Source organism: Callorhinchus milii, unplaced genomic scaffold (assembly GCF_018977255.1).
Source record: "Callorhinchus milii isolate IMCB2004 unplaced genomic scaffold, IMCB_Cmil_1.0 Scaffold87, whole genome shotgun sequence".
NCBI lineage: Eukaryota > Metazoa > Chordata > Chondrichthyes > Chimaeriformes > Callorhinchidae > Callorhinchus > Callorhinchus milii.
The window spans coordinates 198,677-215,859 of record NW_024704828.1 but is presented as its reverse complement, the minus strand read 5'-3'; the positions used below and the strand labels follow the sequence as shown (position 1 = coordinate 215,859).

At 54.0% G+C, this 17,183-nt stretch overlaps 2 protein-coding genes and 1 long non-coding RNA gene across 3 annotated transcripts; all 3 read right to left on the bottom strand.

The window, feature by feature from the left end:
* Positions 1–2,534: 2,534 nt before the first annotated feature.
* LOC103171577 (afadin- and alpha-actinin-binding protein-like) lies at positions 2,535–9,632 on the bottom strand. The gene is made up of 11 exons (XM_042345743.1): positions 9,542–9,632; positions 7,530–7,640; positions 7,238–7,361; positions 6,789–6,864; positions 5,790–5,958; positions 5,557–5,668; positions 4,744–4,874; positions 4,254–4,415; positions 3,663–3,783; positions 3,217–3,400; positions 2,535–2,781 (listed from the first exon to the last, which is right to left on the bottom strand). The coding sequence occupies exons 3-11, from the start codon at positions 7,338–7,340 to the stop codon at positions 2,649–2,651; spliced, it is 1,191 nt and encodes a 396-aa protein (XP_042201677.1). The 5' UTR covers positions 7,341–7,361; positions 7,530–7,640; positions 9,542–9,632; the 3' UTR covers positions 2,535–2,648.
* A 46-nt stretch (positions 9,633–9,678) lies between these two features.
* On the bottom strand, positions 9,679–10,886 carry LOC121851668. The gene is made up of 3 exons (XR_006085945.1): positions 10,815–10,886; positions 10,401–10,453; positions 9,679–9,710 (listed from the first exon to the last, which is right to left on the bottom strand). It is a non-coding gene; the product is annotated as an uncharacterized LOC121851668 (long non-coding RNA).
* Positions 10,887–12,180: 1,294 nt separating this feature from the next.
* Positions 12,181–16,524, bottom strand: LOC121851673 (ATP-dependent Clp protease proteolytic subunit, mitochondrial; the record flags this gene model as incomplete). The annotated part of the gene is made up of 6 exons (XM_042345742.1): positions 12,181–12,404; positions 12,908–13,013; positions 13,764–13,951; positions 14,711–14,807; positions 15,515–15,586; positions 16,504–16,524. Coding segments are annotated over 6 exons (639 nt in total), but the record flags the coding sequence as incomplete, so codon positions are not given.
* Positions 16,525–17,183: the final 659 nt, after the last annotated feature.

The window sequence follows — 17,183 nt, the reverse complement described above, 5'->3', positions numbered from 1 at the left end:
ATGTCGTCACGTGACCGTCTGCGTTCCTTTTTTTGTCGCCGCGTGACCCCCCACAGGGATACATGTCGTCACGTGACCGTCTGCGTTCCTTTTTTTGTCGCCACGTGACCCCCCACAGGGATACATGTCGTCACGTGACCGTCTGCGTTCCTTTTTTTGTCGCCACGTGACCCCCCACAGGATACATGTGTACGTGACCTCGCTTCCTTTTTTCCCACGTGACCCCCACAGGGACACCTGTCGTCACGTGGTTGTCTGGATGTTTTGTCATCACTTGACCACCTGGAAGGACACCCTTCGTCACGTGATTCCTTCCCTTCAAATGGACCCGACGACGACGACAACAACGACAACGACTTGGATGTCTATAGCGCCCTCCACGCCGGGCGGCGTCTCAGAGCGCTTCGCAGTAACGGATCCCGGTGCCGAGCCCAGGGGGGGAGAGGGAGGGGGAGGGGAGAGGGAGAGGGTGGGGGAAAGTGACCAAAGGTGCGGTCGAAAAGAAAGGTCTTCAGCTGCGACCTGAAAATGGGAAGGGAGGGAGCGAGGGGGAGGGAGTGAGGAAGGCAGTTCCAGAGCCTTGGGGGCATAGTGGCTGAAGGCACGGCCGCCGAGGGTGGAGCGGAGGACTCGGGAGACAAAGAGGAGGCCAGACCCGGAGGAACGAAGGCAACGGGTACTGTTGTGAAGAGAAAGGAGGTCAGAGAGGTCGGGGGCTGCAGAGGAGTGCAGGGATTTGAATACAAGGGTGAGGATCTTGAAATCGATCCTCTCTGAGACAGGAGGCAGTGCAGTCTGGGCAGGACTGGGGGGGTCGGGGAGTGGAGTTTGGTGTGGGTGAGAATGCGGGCGGCAGAGTTCTGAATTATTTTGATTTTGTGGATGGTAGTGGAGGGTTGGCCGTTTTTTTTTCAGTCCCATGACTCCCCCCACCCCCTTCCTCTCCCCACTCTGCTTATTGTCGGGGCGGGTGGGGGTGCAGGGGGGTGTGGAAGAGGAAGAGAAAGTGGCCACTTGTCTCTGGGATCCTCAGATCAAAACACAAGAGGTTTCGAAACTTTTGCAAACAGCTAAAAAAAAATACAATATATGATATATATATGTGCAACTTCCTTTGCCAGCTCATAAAATCACTTTCCTATCCCCCAAAACTCCCGCAAGTCTGCACTGCTGGGTGTGTGGCAATACGGAAAGACGGGGGCAGGAGGAGGTCATTCAGCCCAACAAGCCTGTTCCACCACAGGAGCCCTGAACATCCCCATTGCCCTCTTCCCCTTCCCCCACCCCCATCTCACCACACACTCGTTCTCTGTCCTTCCGCCGCACCCATTCTCTCTTCCCCATAACCAAAACACTTACATTCAGCTCACAACACAGTCGTGTTTACAGTGTATCCTGTGAAGCCTTTTTTTAAGCAGTTCTGTTTTTATTAAAAAAAAGCTTCATTGCATGAGACAGATCAGGAGACCTTCAAGTTTTGCACAGTCAGCAGAGTAGAAAGATAGAATATAATAATAATAAACCTTGCATTTGATATAGCGCCTTATCACATCTTTGGGACGTCTCAAAGCGCTTCACTGAGTATGTAAAGTGAATTGACTGTATATTTTCTGGGTGAATGACAGCAGCCAATTGCATACAGCAGTGTCCTCGCAAACAGTCATGGATTGAGTGACCAATTTATTAATATTATTTTTGAAGGAATTATTACCCCTGGAAAAGCAATCCGCCAATCGACTAACAACCAGGTTCCTACTTACTGCTGGTAAACAGAAGTGTGTGTGTGTGTGTGTGTGGAGTAAGGAAACTCGCCCAACGTTTCGCCCTGATCTCACCGGGAATCGAACCCAAGTCACCCGCTTGTGGGGCGAGTGCTTTATGGAGAATATTGAGCCCAAGGTTAGGCCGGCTTTGAAACGGACGGATAGAGCACTGTATCTCAACAGCAACACTCACTAACCTGTGCCCCACATTCCCAGCCAAGCCACCACAATGCACACGAGGTTTCTGTTAAAACAAGAACGTTTATTGGGAAACGAGAGATGTCAAAAATGTTCACGAAACCACAGACTCCATTTCAAACCGGATTTCGGATTCCTTTATTACAGTAACAACTGTCAGTCTGTGCACAGCGCAGCAATGCCCTGCAAACATCCACAAAGTGAGGAACTAGACTTGTTTGTGGGGGAGAGAGAAAGAGAGATTGTCGGTTTGGACACCAAGAGAGAGAGAGAGAGAAACACCCTTCCTAGTTACTGGGTAGTTTTTCTTTGGTCAGCCGGGTGTCTGACACATGGGGAAACCCGTTGCTTAAAAGTCTCCAAACCCAACTGAGAATTCCATGCATCCCATCTGGACACAGAAATCCCAGAGATAGATTGTTGGAAAGGAATGCTCTCTCTCTCCCTCCCTGGAGGGATGCATCCTGCTGACCTAATTCCTGAAAGTAATAAGCACAGGTTGGCAAGAGCCAAGGCTTGGGGGGAGCCCAGAGTGTGCGTTGTCTAAAAAACAGCTGCCATTGATATCGCTGCTAGGACCACCCTATCTGTTAACAGAAGCTGAGTGGAAGGATTCCCTGAATAAGAAACTGGACACATTCACACGCACACACTCACCTCTCCCACCACCGAAACCCGATTGACATTTTAAAAATATTTCAGACCCATTGACAGACGCCGAGGGGTCTGTTCAGGCTCAGACTCATCGCAGTCGTCCAGGAAGAGAGCTCCTCGCACAGCCCCTCGCTCCGCCCCACCCTTGGCCGTTGGCTCTCCTCGGCTGGGGACAAAACAACAGGCCAGAGCGTTACCTTGGGGTTTAACGAGCACCTCCTCCTCCTCTCCCCACCCCACCTGCATGAATTCAAAGGCTGTGGGTTATGGCTATGGATCCATTCACATTGTCCAGACTGAGGTGGACAGATGTTTGTTAGGTCAGGGGATCAAGGGATACGGGGCAAAGGCAGGTAATTGGCCTTGAGGTATGGATCAGCCATGATCTTATAGAATGGCGGATCAGGCTCGAGGGGCTGAATGGCCTCCTCCTGTTCCTACAATAATAATACTTGCATTTGATATAGCGTCTTATCACGTCTCAAAGCGCTTCACAGAGTACACTGTAAAGTGTAATGACTGCGTGTTTTGTAGGCGAAACGTGGCTACCGATCGCGCACAGCGACGTCCCACACTGAGCTACACTTCACACAACACTGACCTCTCACCCAGGTGGAGTCTGAGCACCTTGTACAACTCGGCAGTGGACGGCAGTAGGTTCGCCCGGTCACATCGAGGTGGGGGGTTGGGGGTGCAGAATGGGGGGACAGGCACGGGCTCGGCACCCCCCCAGCTCAGCTTCGGGGGCTTTCCGGTGTGGGTTTGCACGTTCTCGTACCGAGGACCTTGAAATGCAAAGCAAAGTCACATCAACCATCCCAGCAAATAACAACAATAGTCCTTGCATTGCATATGTCGTTGAGACGTCTCAAAGCGCTTCACAGGATACACTGTAAACTGGAGTGACTGTGTGTTTGGTGGATGAAACACACCAATCGAGCACAGCCACGTCCCCACAAACCGATCGGGCGGGGTGGGGGGGGGGGGAGGTGGGGTGTGTTGACAGTCCAGGGTTTTTTCAGGGGGAGGGGGTAACGAAGAGCTCACCGAGAGCAGACAATGGGGTTCGCAGTTTCCACTTTGGCGTCGCCTTTCGATCACGGCCTGGAGACTCGCTCAGAAACCGCTCCTTTATATACAGCGCTCTCTCCTCCTCGAACTGCTTCCTCTGGGGGAAAAACACACGCACACACGTACACAGCTCACTTACTCCCGAGAGAAAAAAAAATAATATACTGGCCCTTCGTTAAAAGGCCGCATTTAATTCTTGCTTCCCTAAGTGACTGAACGTTTAAAATTCTGCACGAGGTTCGATAAACTAAACATCAACAGTGGTTGATGATAACTCCCTCCAAATCGATAAATAAATGTGGTCACTTCAACCCACGGCTGTGTGTGGGGCACTGCTGTGTGCAATTGGCTGCCGGGTTTCACCCACAAAATATACCGTCCACATTGTCCAGACTGAGGTGTATTAGATGGTTGTCAGGTCAGGGGATCGAGGGATACGGGGCAAAGGCGGGGAAGTGGAGTTGAGGAACAGATCAGCCATGATCCTATAGAATAGAATGGCGGAACAGGCTCGAGGGGCTGAATGGCCTCCTCCCGTTTCCTATGTTCCTAGTCCGCAACCCTCACCTCGTGACCCAGGCGAATCGCTGCCTCCGTGAAGGCCTCCCGCTCGGTCTCGAAGTTCCTCCGCTGCTCGTCAAACAGGATCCGCTCGCTGGCCAGTCTCTCCTGCTCCTCCAGCCCGTCCCCTCCCCAGGGCAGTGGCTCACTCCAGATCGCCAGCTGCTCCTGGCAACAACAACAACAACTTGCATTCGCATAGCGCCCCAGAGCGCTCGACAGTGGCGGGGCACGACACCAAGCCGAGGGGCTGGGGCGAGAGAGGGAGGAGGAGAGTTAAGCACGGTCAAATTGGAAGGTCTTCAGACGTGATCTGGGGAGGGAGGAAGGAAGGCAGAGGGAGGGAGGGACAGAGGGGGAGAGTGACAGAGTTGTGCGGCGGAGTGGCTGAAAGCGCTGCCGACATTGGTGGAAAGGAGGGACGGGCAGGAGGCCGGAGCCATCACTGCTCGTCTGTCTGCCCCTCCGTATTGAGCTCCAAGCCGCTCGCTCAGACCTGCAGGAGCTGCTGTTGGAAGCTGAGGATCTCCTGATCCCTCTCGACCTGTAGCCGGAGTTTAGCGATCTCCTTGTCGTGGTCGGTCGCGCTGAGAATCTCCCCCTCCCCCTCCCGTGGCTCCCGCAGGGCTGGAGGGGGGAGGAGAGACAGAGAGAGCGGGTGACACCAAGTGCAGGGCGGTGGTGACACACCCTCACGCTTCCCTGTTGTTCCCGAAATATGTTTCCCGCATCGTTCCGTGTTTCAAACCAAATTCCCCGGAATTCGTCCACACAACGTCACTGCAAATAGCGACTCCCCCCTGCCCCCCCCCCACCTTCCCCACCGGCAACAGGAAATGGGTCACGCTGATCGAACCGGCAGGAACAGGAAGCGCAGGTCGTGATCCACTTCCTGGGAGAGGATCGGTGAGACGCACTTCCTGTCACCAGTAGGTGGGGCTATCTGCAGTTCACGGTTTATCACTGACCAGGTGTAGCCTCCGCTTCCCAACTGAGCCCAAGCAATAATTCAACCGCCCCACACCACTTCCTGTTAGCCCCTTCCCCCACTAACCCCAACCCCTCCCCCACCTCCCTCACTAACAAAAGGAATACTTCCTGGTTCCCGCTACAAAATTGTCCTTAAATATCGCCCCCACCCTCCAACGCCACCCAGAACATCGCAGGATAAAGTACTTCCCCACACTTTTACATCATCGCTCAAATTGTTTGGGTGGGGGAGCGTTGGGAGTTAAGGTCTTGGAGAGACTTTTTTTTTGGGGGGGGGGCGGAGTGGGGCGGCGGGGGGATAAAGGAGAAGGAGGATCACCTGCGTCTCGCAGCCTCTCCACCCAATCCCTGAAACATTCCCATCGCTTCCACAGCCCCCCCGTCAGACCAGCAGCTGCACTTCCCCGGCCGTCCGCCACCGCTTTCTCCTCCTGCGTCTCAACCAACAAAAAACACAACGTCGACAACAACAACAATTAACAATCAGACGCCAATTAATTCCCCGAAGGGGGATTTCCCCCTCCCCCCCGCCCACTGGAGCGACTCACTCACGGGCGGGGGGTACGGGGAGTGGGGGGGCAGCTTCTCAGGGCTGAGCAGGTTGTCCACGTCGGCCCCAATCCTTTCCAACACGTTCCTCAGGTGAAGTGTCTCAGCCGCTAACTCCTTCATCTGAGCCTCGTACTGACCGGACAGAGCTCGGAACATCTCCTCCTCTCGCCTGCAGGGGGCGGCAGTGGGGGGGGGGGGGGGGGGGCAGAGGCGCCGTCAACAACAACAACGTGCATTTACACAGCGCCCTTCACGTCACACGGGATAGCGTCCCGGAGCACGTCAACACATACACACACACCCGCACACACCATCCCCACACGCCCCCCCACATGCCCTCCCTTCTCTTTTCGAATAGGGCCGCGGGATAGTCAACATCCACCTGAACAGGACACAGACGGGGATTGAGGTTTAACCTCCAGCGCTGCATTGGAGCGTTAGCCTCGACTGTGTGATTACAAGTCCTGGCGTTGGGGGCTTGAACCCACAAACTCCTGACTGGGAGGCAAGGGAGAGCACTACCGCCCGAGCCAGGCTTCCCCCAACGCAGGGCAGGAATCAGCTCTCACTCTCCTCTCCGGGGTCAGGAGGTTGTGGGATCAAATCTGGGACAGAGGGGTAGATAGCTGTAACCCGGGGACGTGGTGTGGCGGGGGGGGGGGGGGTTGTGGGATGGGGGAACGTTGTAGATGTCTCGGAATCCCACAAATAGCATTTGTGACCTTCACAGCTCAGACCTTGGGGGCGCGGAGATTACTGAGACTCCGCACCCGGTCAACTGTGTCTAATCTACTCCCGCAAGTGGATTCATTTAGTCTACGCTGAGAGCAAACAGCGCTGAAGGTTTCCTACATCACACGGAGAGAGAGACACACAGACGGAGAGACAGACAAATAATAATCCTGGCGCCTCATCACGTCGTTGAGACGTCTCAAAGTGCTTCCCAGGATACACTGTAAAGTGTAGTGACTGTGCGTTTAACGAGTAACGTCTCTCTACCTGGACTTGGTTCTCCCCGTCCTCCACAAAGCTCGCTTCCCGTCCAGCCGGCCAACCGGGTTCAGGAGATCGAGAGCTTGAAAAAAAACACACACACAGCGTCAGGTCGAGTGGGCAGAACCTGACCCTGGAAAAACAACAACAACTTACATTTACACGGCAACTGCCTCTCATGTCGGGAGGACGTCCCAAGGCACTGGATGGACAGTCAGAGATTTGGACCTGAGCTGGGATTGGGTTCAGGAGGTGGTGAAGGGTGGGGGTAGGAGGGTGACCAAAGGCTTGGCCAAAGAGGAGGATCTTGAGACATGCCTTGATGGAAGGAGGCGAGAAAGGGTGGGACGGGGGGTGAGATGGAGGGACTATGGGATGAAGTTCCAAAGGGTGGGGGCAGAGAGGCTGAAGGCCCGACCGTCAATGGTGTGGTGGGCCGGGCGGGCGGAGATTACCGATCTTTCGCTCTACTTTCTCCATCAGCCTCTCCTTCAGGCGGTTCAGCTCCTGCTCTTTCCTCCTCAGCTCAAGGGCGTGTTGAGCAGCTCGGCTCATCATCACACCCTGGAGCCTCGTCACCTACAGCGAGAAGGGAACCGTCAGTTTAGAGAGACCCTCGGCGGGTTCCAACGTCTTGCTCCCTCCTCCCTACCTCCGTTGGCTTCAGTGGAAAAAAAATGGCCGACATTGGCAACTGGGAAGGAAGAGACGACTTGGGGGGGGGGGGCTAAGATTTGTCGCTCTCACCTCGTCTCTGCTGCTCTCCAGCTTCTCAGTCAGCTGCACAAAGTTATTCTGCTTCGCTCGCTCCTTGTCTCTCAGTTCAGTGATCTCCCGCTCGCGAGCAAACACCTGCTCCTAGAGAGAGAGGGAGAGAAAGGAGAAAAGAGGGGGAGAGAGGGAGTGGGGGGAGAGAGAGAGAGAGAGAGAGGAAAGAAAGAGTGTCTGCGGCTGCGCTTTCAGCCACTACACCCCAAAGCTTTGGAACTCTCTCCCTCTGTCCCTCCCTCTGCCTCGACCCCCTCCTTCGTTCCCATCTTCAGGTCGCGCCTGAAGACCTTCCTCTTTGACGGCGCCTGTGGTCACCTGCCCCCCTCCCCTCGGTGTCGCGCTCCACCAACGTCAAGCGCTCTGAGACGCTATCCGGCGTGAGTGAGTGAGTGATTTGAGACGCTGTGTAAGTGAATGTTGTCGTCGTCGGTGCTCACTCACTCCCCAAACTCTCTCACAAAACCTACCTGCAGTTTGGAGCTGTCGCTGTGGGGGCCCGGCTGAGAGCGGGGGGCCGGGGGGCCGGGTGGCGGTGCCTCCCGGTGGAGGAGTAACAGGCTGTGAGCCCCGTTTATCAGGGCGACCAGGTCGAAGCTCAGAGCCGGTGCTGCCTCCGAGAATCTGTCCTCGTACAGCAGGGGCAGCCCGCGGGCCCCAAACTCCTGCAAGACCAATGCTCCCCCACATTCATGTCAAATCCCTTCCCTCCCTGGCACCTCCCCTCCCTCCCTCCCTCCTCCCTCCCTCCCTCCCTCCCTCCCTCCCTCCCTCTCCACTCAGCTGGCTCCAGCCTCCTGCTTGTCGCTTGTGCTTTCAGCCACTACGCCCCGAAACTCCGAGACTCTCTTCACTCTCAATCAATAACGATCATCCTGCCACGTGACCCGGCGCCTCATCATGTCTTCGAGACGTCTCAAAGTGGTTCACGGGAGACACTGAGAAGTGTGGTGACTGTGTATTTTGTGGGTGAAACACAGCAGCCAATTGCGCCCAGCGACGTCCCCACAATTGACCGAATATTATTATTTGTTTTTTTAAGGTGCACCTGAAGACCTCACTCTTCGACTGTTACTTCCTTCAGAAGCTCCCTCTACACTGTGTGTCCACACCCCCAGGTCAGGGTTAGAGACACAGTAAAGCTCCTCTACACTGTGTGTCCACACCCCCAGGTCAGGGTTAGAGACACAGTAAAGCTCCTCTACACTGTGTGTCCACACCCCCAGGTCAGGGTTAGAGACACAGTAAAGCTCCTCTACACTGTGTGTCCACACCCCCAGGTCAGGGTTACAGACACAGTAAAGCTCCTCTACACTGTGTGTCCACACCCCCAGGTCAGGGTTAGAGACACAGTAAAGCTCTCCACACTGTGTGTCCACACTCCCAGGTCAGGGTTACAGACACAGTAACGCTCCTCTACACTGTGCGTCCACACTCCCAGGTCAGGGTTACAGACACAGTAACACTACTCTACACTGTGTGTCCACACTCCCAGGTCAGGGATACAGACAGAGTGATGCTCCCTCTGCACTATCTGTCCAGACAAGCCTGGGTGGTGGTGAAATATGTTCCGAGGTAAGAAATTAACCACAATTCACAGAATTGCAGAAAGTAAAAGCAGAATAAAAAGAAGAAATAACCCGGTTAGATGGCAGCGAGGATCAGGACCCTGACAGTTTCCCTGTGACCTTCAGCCTCTATGCCCCAACCGACGGACACCTCCCCCTCCCTCGCCCCAGCCCGGAGTCATGCTCCGCCACTGTCAAGCGCCCTGGGTCGCTGCCCTGAGAGAGTGAGGGGCACTGTATAAATGATCCTATCACTTGTGAGGCGAGTGCTGCTGCAACAACTGCACTCCAGGACTCTGTAACGTGCTCACAACCCCAGCCCCGCACCAGAGAGTCAGCCTGGACTGTCAGCGCATCACAGACCTCTGATCGTGCGACCCAGAGGTGAGTGCGAGCGGCCGGAGGTTTCTCGTAGGTTCTCACCTTGTTGAGGAGTGAGAGGCAATCCTCAATGTTGTCACTGCAGCAGAAGTCAAGGGGATGGAAGAGCTTTGCCTTGGACAGGACGGGCGAGCAGTGCAGGGTCAGGCTACTGCAGCTGGAGGAAGGGACGGGTACCGTGACATGTGCCGGCAGGCAAAATACTTGGCATCTGTGGAGAAAGAATTTACCAGAATGGTTGCAAGGGATGAGGGACTTTAGTTCCGTGGAGAGACAAGACTAAAGAAGCTGGGTTGTTCTCCTTAGAGCAGTGAAGGTTAAAGGGAGATGTAATAGAGGTGTTCAAAATTACGAGGGGTTTTTGGTCGAGTGGTTAGGGAGAAGCTGTTTCTGCGAGCAGGTGAGTCGGTAACCAGGGGACATTGACTCAAGATAATTGGAAAAGAACCCGAGGGAAGACGAGGAGACTTTTTATTTTACACAAAGAGTTGTTATGGTCTGGAATGCACTGCCTGAAAGGGTCGGTGGAGACAGATTCAATAACAACTTTCAAAAGGGAATTGGATAGGTACTCGAAGAGGAAAAACCTGCAGGGAATATGGAGGAAAGACAGCAGCGGAGTGGGACTGATGGGATAACTCTTCCAAAGACGCAGCACAGCACAGGCACGATGGGCCGAATGGCCTCCTTCTGTGCTGTAATATTCCATGATTCTATTCCATTATTTATCAAACACATTGTCTAACATTATTGTGACCATTAATAATGTGTTAACTTAAATTAACACGACTGCCCCTACATTCAGGGACAGTGGCCCACAGACGAGCGCACAACAACAACTTGCATTTATATAGCGCCCATCGCGCAGGGTAGCGCCCCAGAGCCCTTAACGTCCACTCACCTGGTGATGCGTCCATTCCCCAGTCTCCCATCCTTAAAGCCACCAAATGAAACCTGTTTAACAATACCACAAAATCACATTTCTCTCAACACCTTTGACGTCGGGAGGACAGACAGAGTCACCGACAACGGTCTAAAGTCCTTACACCAGAGACAAAGAATGATTGTGAGGCTGTTTGGGAGGTGTTATTATTATTATTAGTATTGTAATCCCGGCATTCGATACAGCGCTCTTCACGTCTTCTCGACATCTCGAAGCGCTTCACAGAATAGACGGTAACGTGGAACTGACTGTATATTTGTGGGCGAACGCGGCGGCCGATTGCGCACCACAGTGAGTGTCCCACACACTGTATCAAATGCCAGGATTATTATTTATCATTAACTTAGTTAAATTGACTAAGTGAGTGTTGACCTGAACCCAGAGACCGCCTCCCGCTGTCCGCCTCTCCCTGAGCGGTGCGCAGCCCCGGGGCGGACTTTTAAATCTCCCGCCACAGCGACGCGCCGCCGCGATTGGTCAGACGGGTGGGGCCGCCGGGTTCGCAGGGCCCGCTGGGAATTGTAGTTCGCGCGGGGGCCGCCGGGAGCCAACAGCCCGGCCATGGTCGTGTCACAGCGCCACCCAGTGGCGAGAGGTGCGCACGGCACAGCACAGCGCAGCCACAGGGCAATGCCCAGGCACTGGGCACAGCTGCGGAGGGCTTCACAAATTACTAATCGCCCACTTCTGTTGGGGAGCAACAAAACCAAGTGATTCATTCCCACCAGTGGTTTGCCGGCGTCCGCAACGGAGCAGGAGGGGGCCACGCAGCCCCTCGAGCCTGTTCCGCCATTCTATTCCGTAAGATCACGGCTGCTCTGTACCTCAACTCCAATCACCCGCCCCCCACCCCCCACTCGCCCGGTATCGCTTAGTACCCTGACCAAACCAATACCTATCCACCTCGGTCTTGAGGATGCATAATGGATCCACCGAACGGAACCGGATAAGCCAAAATATTATGTGGAGATTCCCCCCCCACCCGAGCGTAGTGGTTAGAGGGCTCACCTCGCAAGCGAGAGGACCCGGGTTTGAATCCCGGGCGGGTCAGGGCGAAGCCTTAGGCAAGTTTCCTTTCTCCACACACACACGCACACACACATGCCTCTGGTTACCTGGCAGTAAGTAGGAACCCGGTGGTTAGTCGGTTGGCGGATCGCTTTTCGATCGGTATTAATCCCTTTCGAAAAAAATAATAATTTCTTCACTGGGCTTGCATCACAGTGGAATGCCACAACAGTTGGGAAACATAAACAAAAAAGGTTAATGCAATTTGCAGACAGCAGTGTGCCACAAACAGCCATGGAGTGAGCGAGTGGTTTTACTTGGGGGATTGTTGGCCAGGACACCGAGAGAGAGAGAGAGAGAGAGAAACTCCCTTCTGTTTTCGAACAGCCCCGCGGGAGATCTTTAAGGTCCACCTGAACAGGAAGAGACGGGGAGTGAGATTTAACGTCTCCGACAAGCTTCGTGGTAAGTGACAAGTTAAGGCAAGGATCGAGTTATAATAATAATAATAATCCTGGCATTTGATACAGTGCCTTATCACATCGTCGAGATGTCTCAAAGCGCTTCACAGGATACACTGTAAAGTGAATTGACTGTGTATTTTGTGGGTGAAACGCCGATTGGAGCACAGCGACGTCCCCACAAACCTCGTGGGTTGAGTGACCAGATTATTATTATTATTATTATTTGAGGGATTATTTAGAGTTTACAGGACATCGGAATCAGTGGCTACAACCTGGAGAAACCTTTATTAGACACGAGGAACGATGCAGCTACAGAGGTCGAGGGAGCGGAGGATTCAAGGCTCCGGAGAAGCTGACGTGGAGCTGTCTTTATGGACTAATTCAGGCTCGTCCTCTCCATCCTGCGGAGGGTGAACCAACACCCGGTCGATGATCCCAAAATCCAGAGCCTCCACTGGGCTCATATAACGATCGCGCTCCATCGCCCCCTCTGTAATGCACAACACAGCCATCACTGCTCTCTGTCCGGCTCAGGCACTCGCACTCCCGCCTCCGGGGGGAGGAAGGTTGTGGGTTCAAGCCTCCTTCTCCCAACCCCCCACATCCCAACTCCCTCCGCAACCCCCCTGCCCCCGCCTCGCCCCCACAGAATATGCTGTAAAGTGTAAAGACTGTACATTTTGTGGTGGAAACGCAGCAGCCAATTGCGCAGCAGTGTCCCCACAAACAGACCTGGATTGAGTGACCGATTTATTATTATTATATTTTAAAGAATTATTACCCCCGGAACAGCCATCCGCCAATCGACTAACAACAGGGTTCCTACTTACTGTTAGTAAACTGTGTGTGTGTGTGTTTGTGTGGGTGAAGTAAGGAACGTTTCGCCCCGACCTGACCCGCCCGGGAATCGAACCCAGGTCCTCTCGCTTGCGAGGCGAAGGCTCTAACCACTGAGCTCATGTCAGGTGCAATCCTACACCAACATTGACTCACCCAGCACTTCCAGGGGTTGTTTGGTGTGCTTGGCATAGATGATGTTGACTTGTCTCTTGATCTTCAGGATCTCCTCCGCCTGAATCGCAATGTCAGTAGCTTGACCCTGCAAACAACAACAACACATGACATTTACACGGCGCCTTTCACATCAGGAGGAAGTCTCAAAGCGCTGTACAGTCAGGGATCCGCACCCAAGCTGGTGGTTGGCATCAGGAGATGGTGGAGGGCGGGGAGGGTAGGGGCAGGAGGGTGACTGAATGTCTTGAGGAGGCGAGGGAGGGAGGGAGCGAGGCGGAGGGGACTGAGGGATGAACCAAACACATCGACCAGTTCGCTCTCCACCCTCCGGCTGTTGACATCTTCCCTCACGTCACTTCTAAACGATTCGTAAGTTACTAAAACACTGAATCAGGCCTTCGGTCATCACCCTCCCCCACCGCCATCCTTGCCCTCAACCCCTCTTGACTCCAGCCTCAAGCTCGGGTGCAAACCCTTCACTGTCCAACACCTTGGGACGTCCTCCCAAGCTCGGACTTCTGATTCCCCCTCTCCCGTATAAATGCAATTTGTTGTTAATAATAATAATCCTGGTGTTTGACCCGGCGCCTTATCACGTCGTCGAGACATCTCAAAGTGCTTCACAGCATACACTGTGAAGGTGTAGTGCCTATGTATTTTGTGGGCGGAACGCGGCAGCCTATTGCGCCCGGCAGTGTTACTTGCTTTCCTTTAAGTCTGACTTAGTTGCTTCCCTTTAAGACTGACTCATCCCACCCCCAGCTCCAGCCCAGCCCACAGTCTCTCCCATCACCCACCCGCCCACCCCACCATCCCCAGGGCAGTGAATACTCACCCGAGTGCCCCCCGATGGCTGGTGGATCATTATACGGGCGTTAGGCAGGGAATGCCTCGTGCCAGGGGAGCCCGCAGCCAACAGCAGGGACCCCATACTCGCGGCCTGACCCACACACCAGGTGGAGATGGGGTTCAGGATGTACTGCATGGTGTCGTAGATGGCCAGGCCAGCTGTCACCACCCCTCCTGCGGGCACAGAGAAACACAGGAACATAAGAACCTGCAGTCCTGTAGCTCAGTGGTTAGAGCGCGTCAAAAATAAATAAATAAATAATAATAATAAATTGGTCACTTCAATCCAGGACTGTTTATGGGACGTCAATTGGCTGCCGCGTTTCGCCCACAACATACACAGTCACTACACACACACACACACACACACACAGACAGTACACTTTACAGTGTATCCTGTGAAGCGCTTTGAGACATCTCGAAGACCCGATGATAAGGTCCAGTGCCCAAATTATTAAGGATCCATTATTATTAGTGAATTTGTGAGACCAAAGAGGTCCATCCAGTTTCTCCTTCCGCCCATCTTGGCAGTCGCTTGCGCATGTTGCGTCCCCCAAACTATACACTGTATCCCCCCCCGACAGGTATTATTTCCCAACAGAAATCGATCCCATTTGTGCTTGAAAGAATCAACGCTTTCTGCTTCCCCCGTCCGTCCGTCCGTCGTCCCCCCTCCCTCCCTCCCTACCTCCCTCGGGAGCCTGTTCCACAGGTTTTCCCGCTCGCTCACTGAAATCCGCTTGTCCTCTGGTGCTACTGCTGTGAGGTCCTGTAGAGTACTGGTTAGCTCGCCTCGCAAACGAACGAGAGCACCCGGGTTCAATTCCCGGGGCACGGGTTGGGGACTTGGGCGGGGGGGCGGAGGGGGGGGAAGCGTCTAACAAGCTCAGCTCCCAACTGGACCTCAACAACCTCACTGCCCGCCCGACCCACCTGGGCTGTTGATGTACATGTGGATGGGTTTCTTGTTACTTTCTGACTGGAGGAACAGCAGCTGAGCGATCACCAGACTAGCCACGGAGTCGTCGATCTGCAATTAAAAATCCCCACCGGAATATTACTGAGGGTTTTAAAGGGATGTGGCTCGACTGCTCTTCGGTCTTGACGTGATCCAAATTGGAACAGATCAAAGAGGAAGGTCTTCGGGCGCGACCTGAAGACGGGGAAGAAAGGGGACGAGGCGCACAGTGGGGGGGGGTTATTGAGGCAGAGTGTTCCAGGGTTTTGGGGGAGGGTAGCGGCTGAAAGCGCGGCCTCCGACGGTGGAACGGAAGGCCACGAGGGACGAGCAGGAGGCCGGAGCCAGTCGAGCGGAGATAACGGGCGTCCACAAATTTCAGATGATCCAGAACTCGGCAGCTCTGCTCCTCTCAAGCCACCAGGCTCCGTGCATGACCCTATCGCCCCCATCCTGGCCTGGCTGGTCCCCCCACCCCCCCCCGAGGACGGAGTTCAAGATCCTTGTCCTCTTTTAAAGCAAGATCTTTAACATCCAGACCGGGAGCTCGGATGAACATCTCATCTCAAGGACAGTGTCTCTCTGATGATGCAACACTCCCCCCAGCGCTGCATTGGAGAGTCAGCTTAGACCATGTGATTCCAAGTCACGACGTGGGGGATTGAACCCACAACCTTCCGACTCAGAGGCGAAAGAGAGAGAGAGAGAGAGAGCGAGAGATCGCTAGCACTGAGCCAGACGTAGAACGTGTTAACAGGGAAGTCTTAACAGCCACTTACTGGTCCCATGACACATATAATCCGCTCCCTCAGCAGTCTGGAGTAGATGTCATACGCTCGCTCACCTCGACCCTGACAAGAAAATTATTTACAGGTTAATTAAATTCACCTTCAGTCGGGGGGGAGAACAGTGAGTGAATTGTTCACAAGGATTCCCACCGCGATTCAATCGCACACAACACTCCAATTTAGCAATAATAATAATAATAATAATCCCGGCATTTGATACGGCGCCCTATCACGTCGAGACGTCTCAAAGCGCTTCACAGGACACACTGTAAAGTGTAGTGACTGTGTATTTTGTGGGCGAAATGAGGCAGCCACTTGCGCACAGCAGCGTCCCCACAAACAGCCGGGGATTGAAGTGACCGATTTATTTATTAAACTTGAAGGGATTATTACCCCTGGGAATGCGATCCGCCAATCCCACTAACAACCGGGTTCCTACTGACTGATAGGTAAACAGAGGCGTGTGTGGGCAAGGAATCTTGACCAACATTTCGCCCTGACCTGACCCACCCGGGAATCGAACCCGGCTCCTCTCACTTGTGTGAGGCGAGCGCTCTAACCACTGAGCTACAGGACTCCACGTGTACTATAAAGCTATAAAGTCAAACAAAAACAGAAGTGGCCGGGAACGCTCAGCGGGTCAGGCGGCATCCATGGAGAGAGGAAAGTGAGTCGACGTTTCGTGCAGCAATGCTGCCTGAGCCGCTGAGCGTTCCCAACCACTTCTGTCTTCGTTTCAGATTTCCAGCATCTGCAGTATTTTGTGTTTCGTATATACTATAAAGTGAATTGACTGTATGTTTTGTGGCCGAACGCGGCAGACGATTGCGCACAGCAGCGTCCGCACAAACAGTGACGACGTTTTGATGTGGGGGGATTGTTAAGCCAAGACACCGGGAGACAGAGAGAGAGAGAGAGAGAGAAACTCCCTTCTCTTTTCGAACATTATTATTATTATTATTATTATTATTATTACTTACCGTCTGCTCGATGACAATGGGATGAGAGGGAGGCAGTGTCCTGGGGTCTGGTGGAAGCCCCTGCAGACGCTCACGAGCCGCGCTGACTGGTTCACAAACGTCTGAGATAAAAAGGCACAAAAAATTGGATTAATCTTCTTGTCCCAGGAAACCAGGAGAGAGAGAGAGAGAGAGAGAGAGAGAAAAGGAGGGAGAGAGAGAGGGAGCAACTCCCTACCCCCAGCGTTTTGCTATTAAAAAAATTATAATGTTGTCCCTCAAACCTGCGCCGTTTGTGGGACGTCGTTGGGCGCAATTGGCCGCCGCGTTGCGTCCACAAAACACACAGTCACTACACTGTACAGCGTATCCCGTGAAGCGCTTTGAGACGTCTCGGCGACGCGATAAGGAGTCGGGACAAATGCCGGGATTATTGCTATTATCATCGCCGCCCCATCCCTCCCCGGGAGCCGTCACCCAGCGGATCGCGCTCGAGATCCTCGCACTCGTTTCCAACCCCCACACACGCCCTTGCGCCCCCCTCCCCCACCCCCACCCCCACTCCCTCTCTTCCCACCCCCCCCCCACCCACCACCACTCTCTCCGACCCGCTCACTCCCTCCACCCCACCCCACCACCCGCTGCCTCCTGTTTGTCCCCTCGCCCCAAAACTCTGGAACTCTCGCCCTCTCCCCCCCCAC

What these genes read in the sequence shown, in the direction of transcription:
- LOC103171577 (XM_042345743.1), bottom strand. Translation starts at nt 7,340, where the DNA reads ATGATGAGCCGAGCTGCTCAACACGCCCTTGAGCTGAGGAGGAAAGAG. An exon ending in ACGGGGAGAACCAAGTCCAG is followed by an intron (nt 5,959 to 6,788) that starts GTAGAGAGACGT and finishes CGCCCCCTGCAG; the next exon opens with GCGAGAGGAGGAGATGTTCC. An exon ending in ACTCCCCGTACCCCCCGCCC is followed by an intron (nt 5,669 to 5,789) that starts GTGAGTGAGTCG and finishes GTTGAGACGCAG; the next exon opens with GAGGAGAAAGCGGTGGCGGA.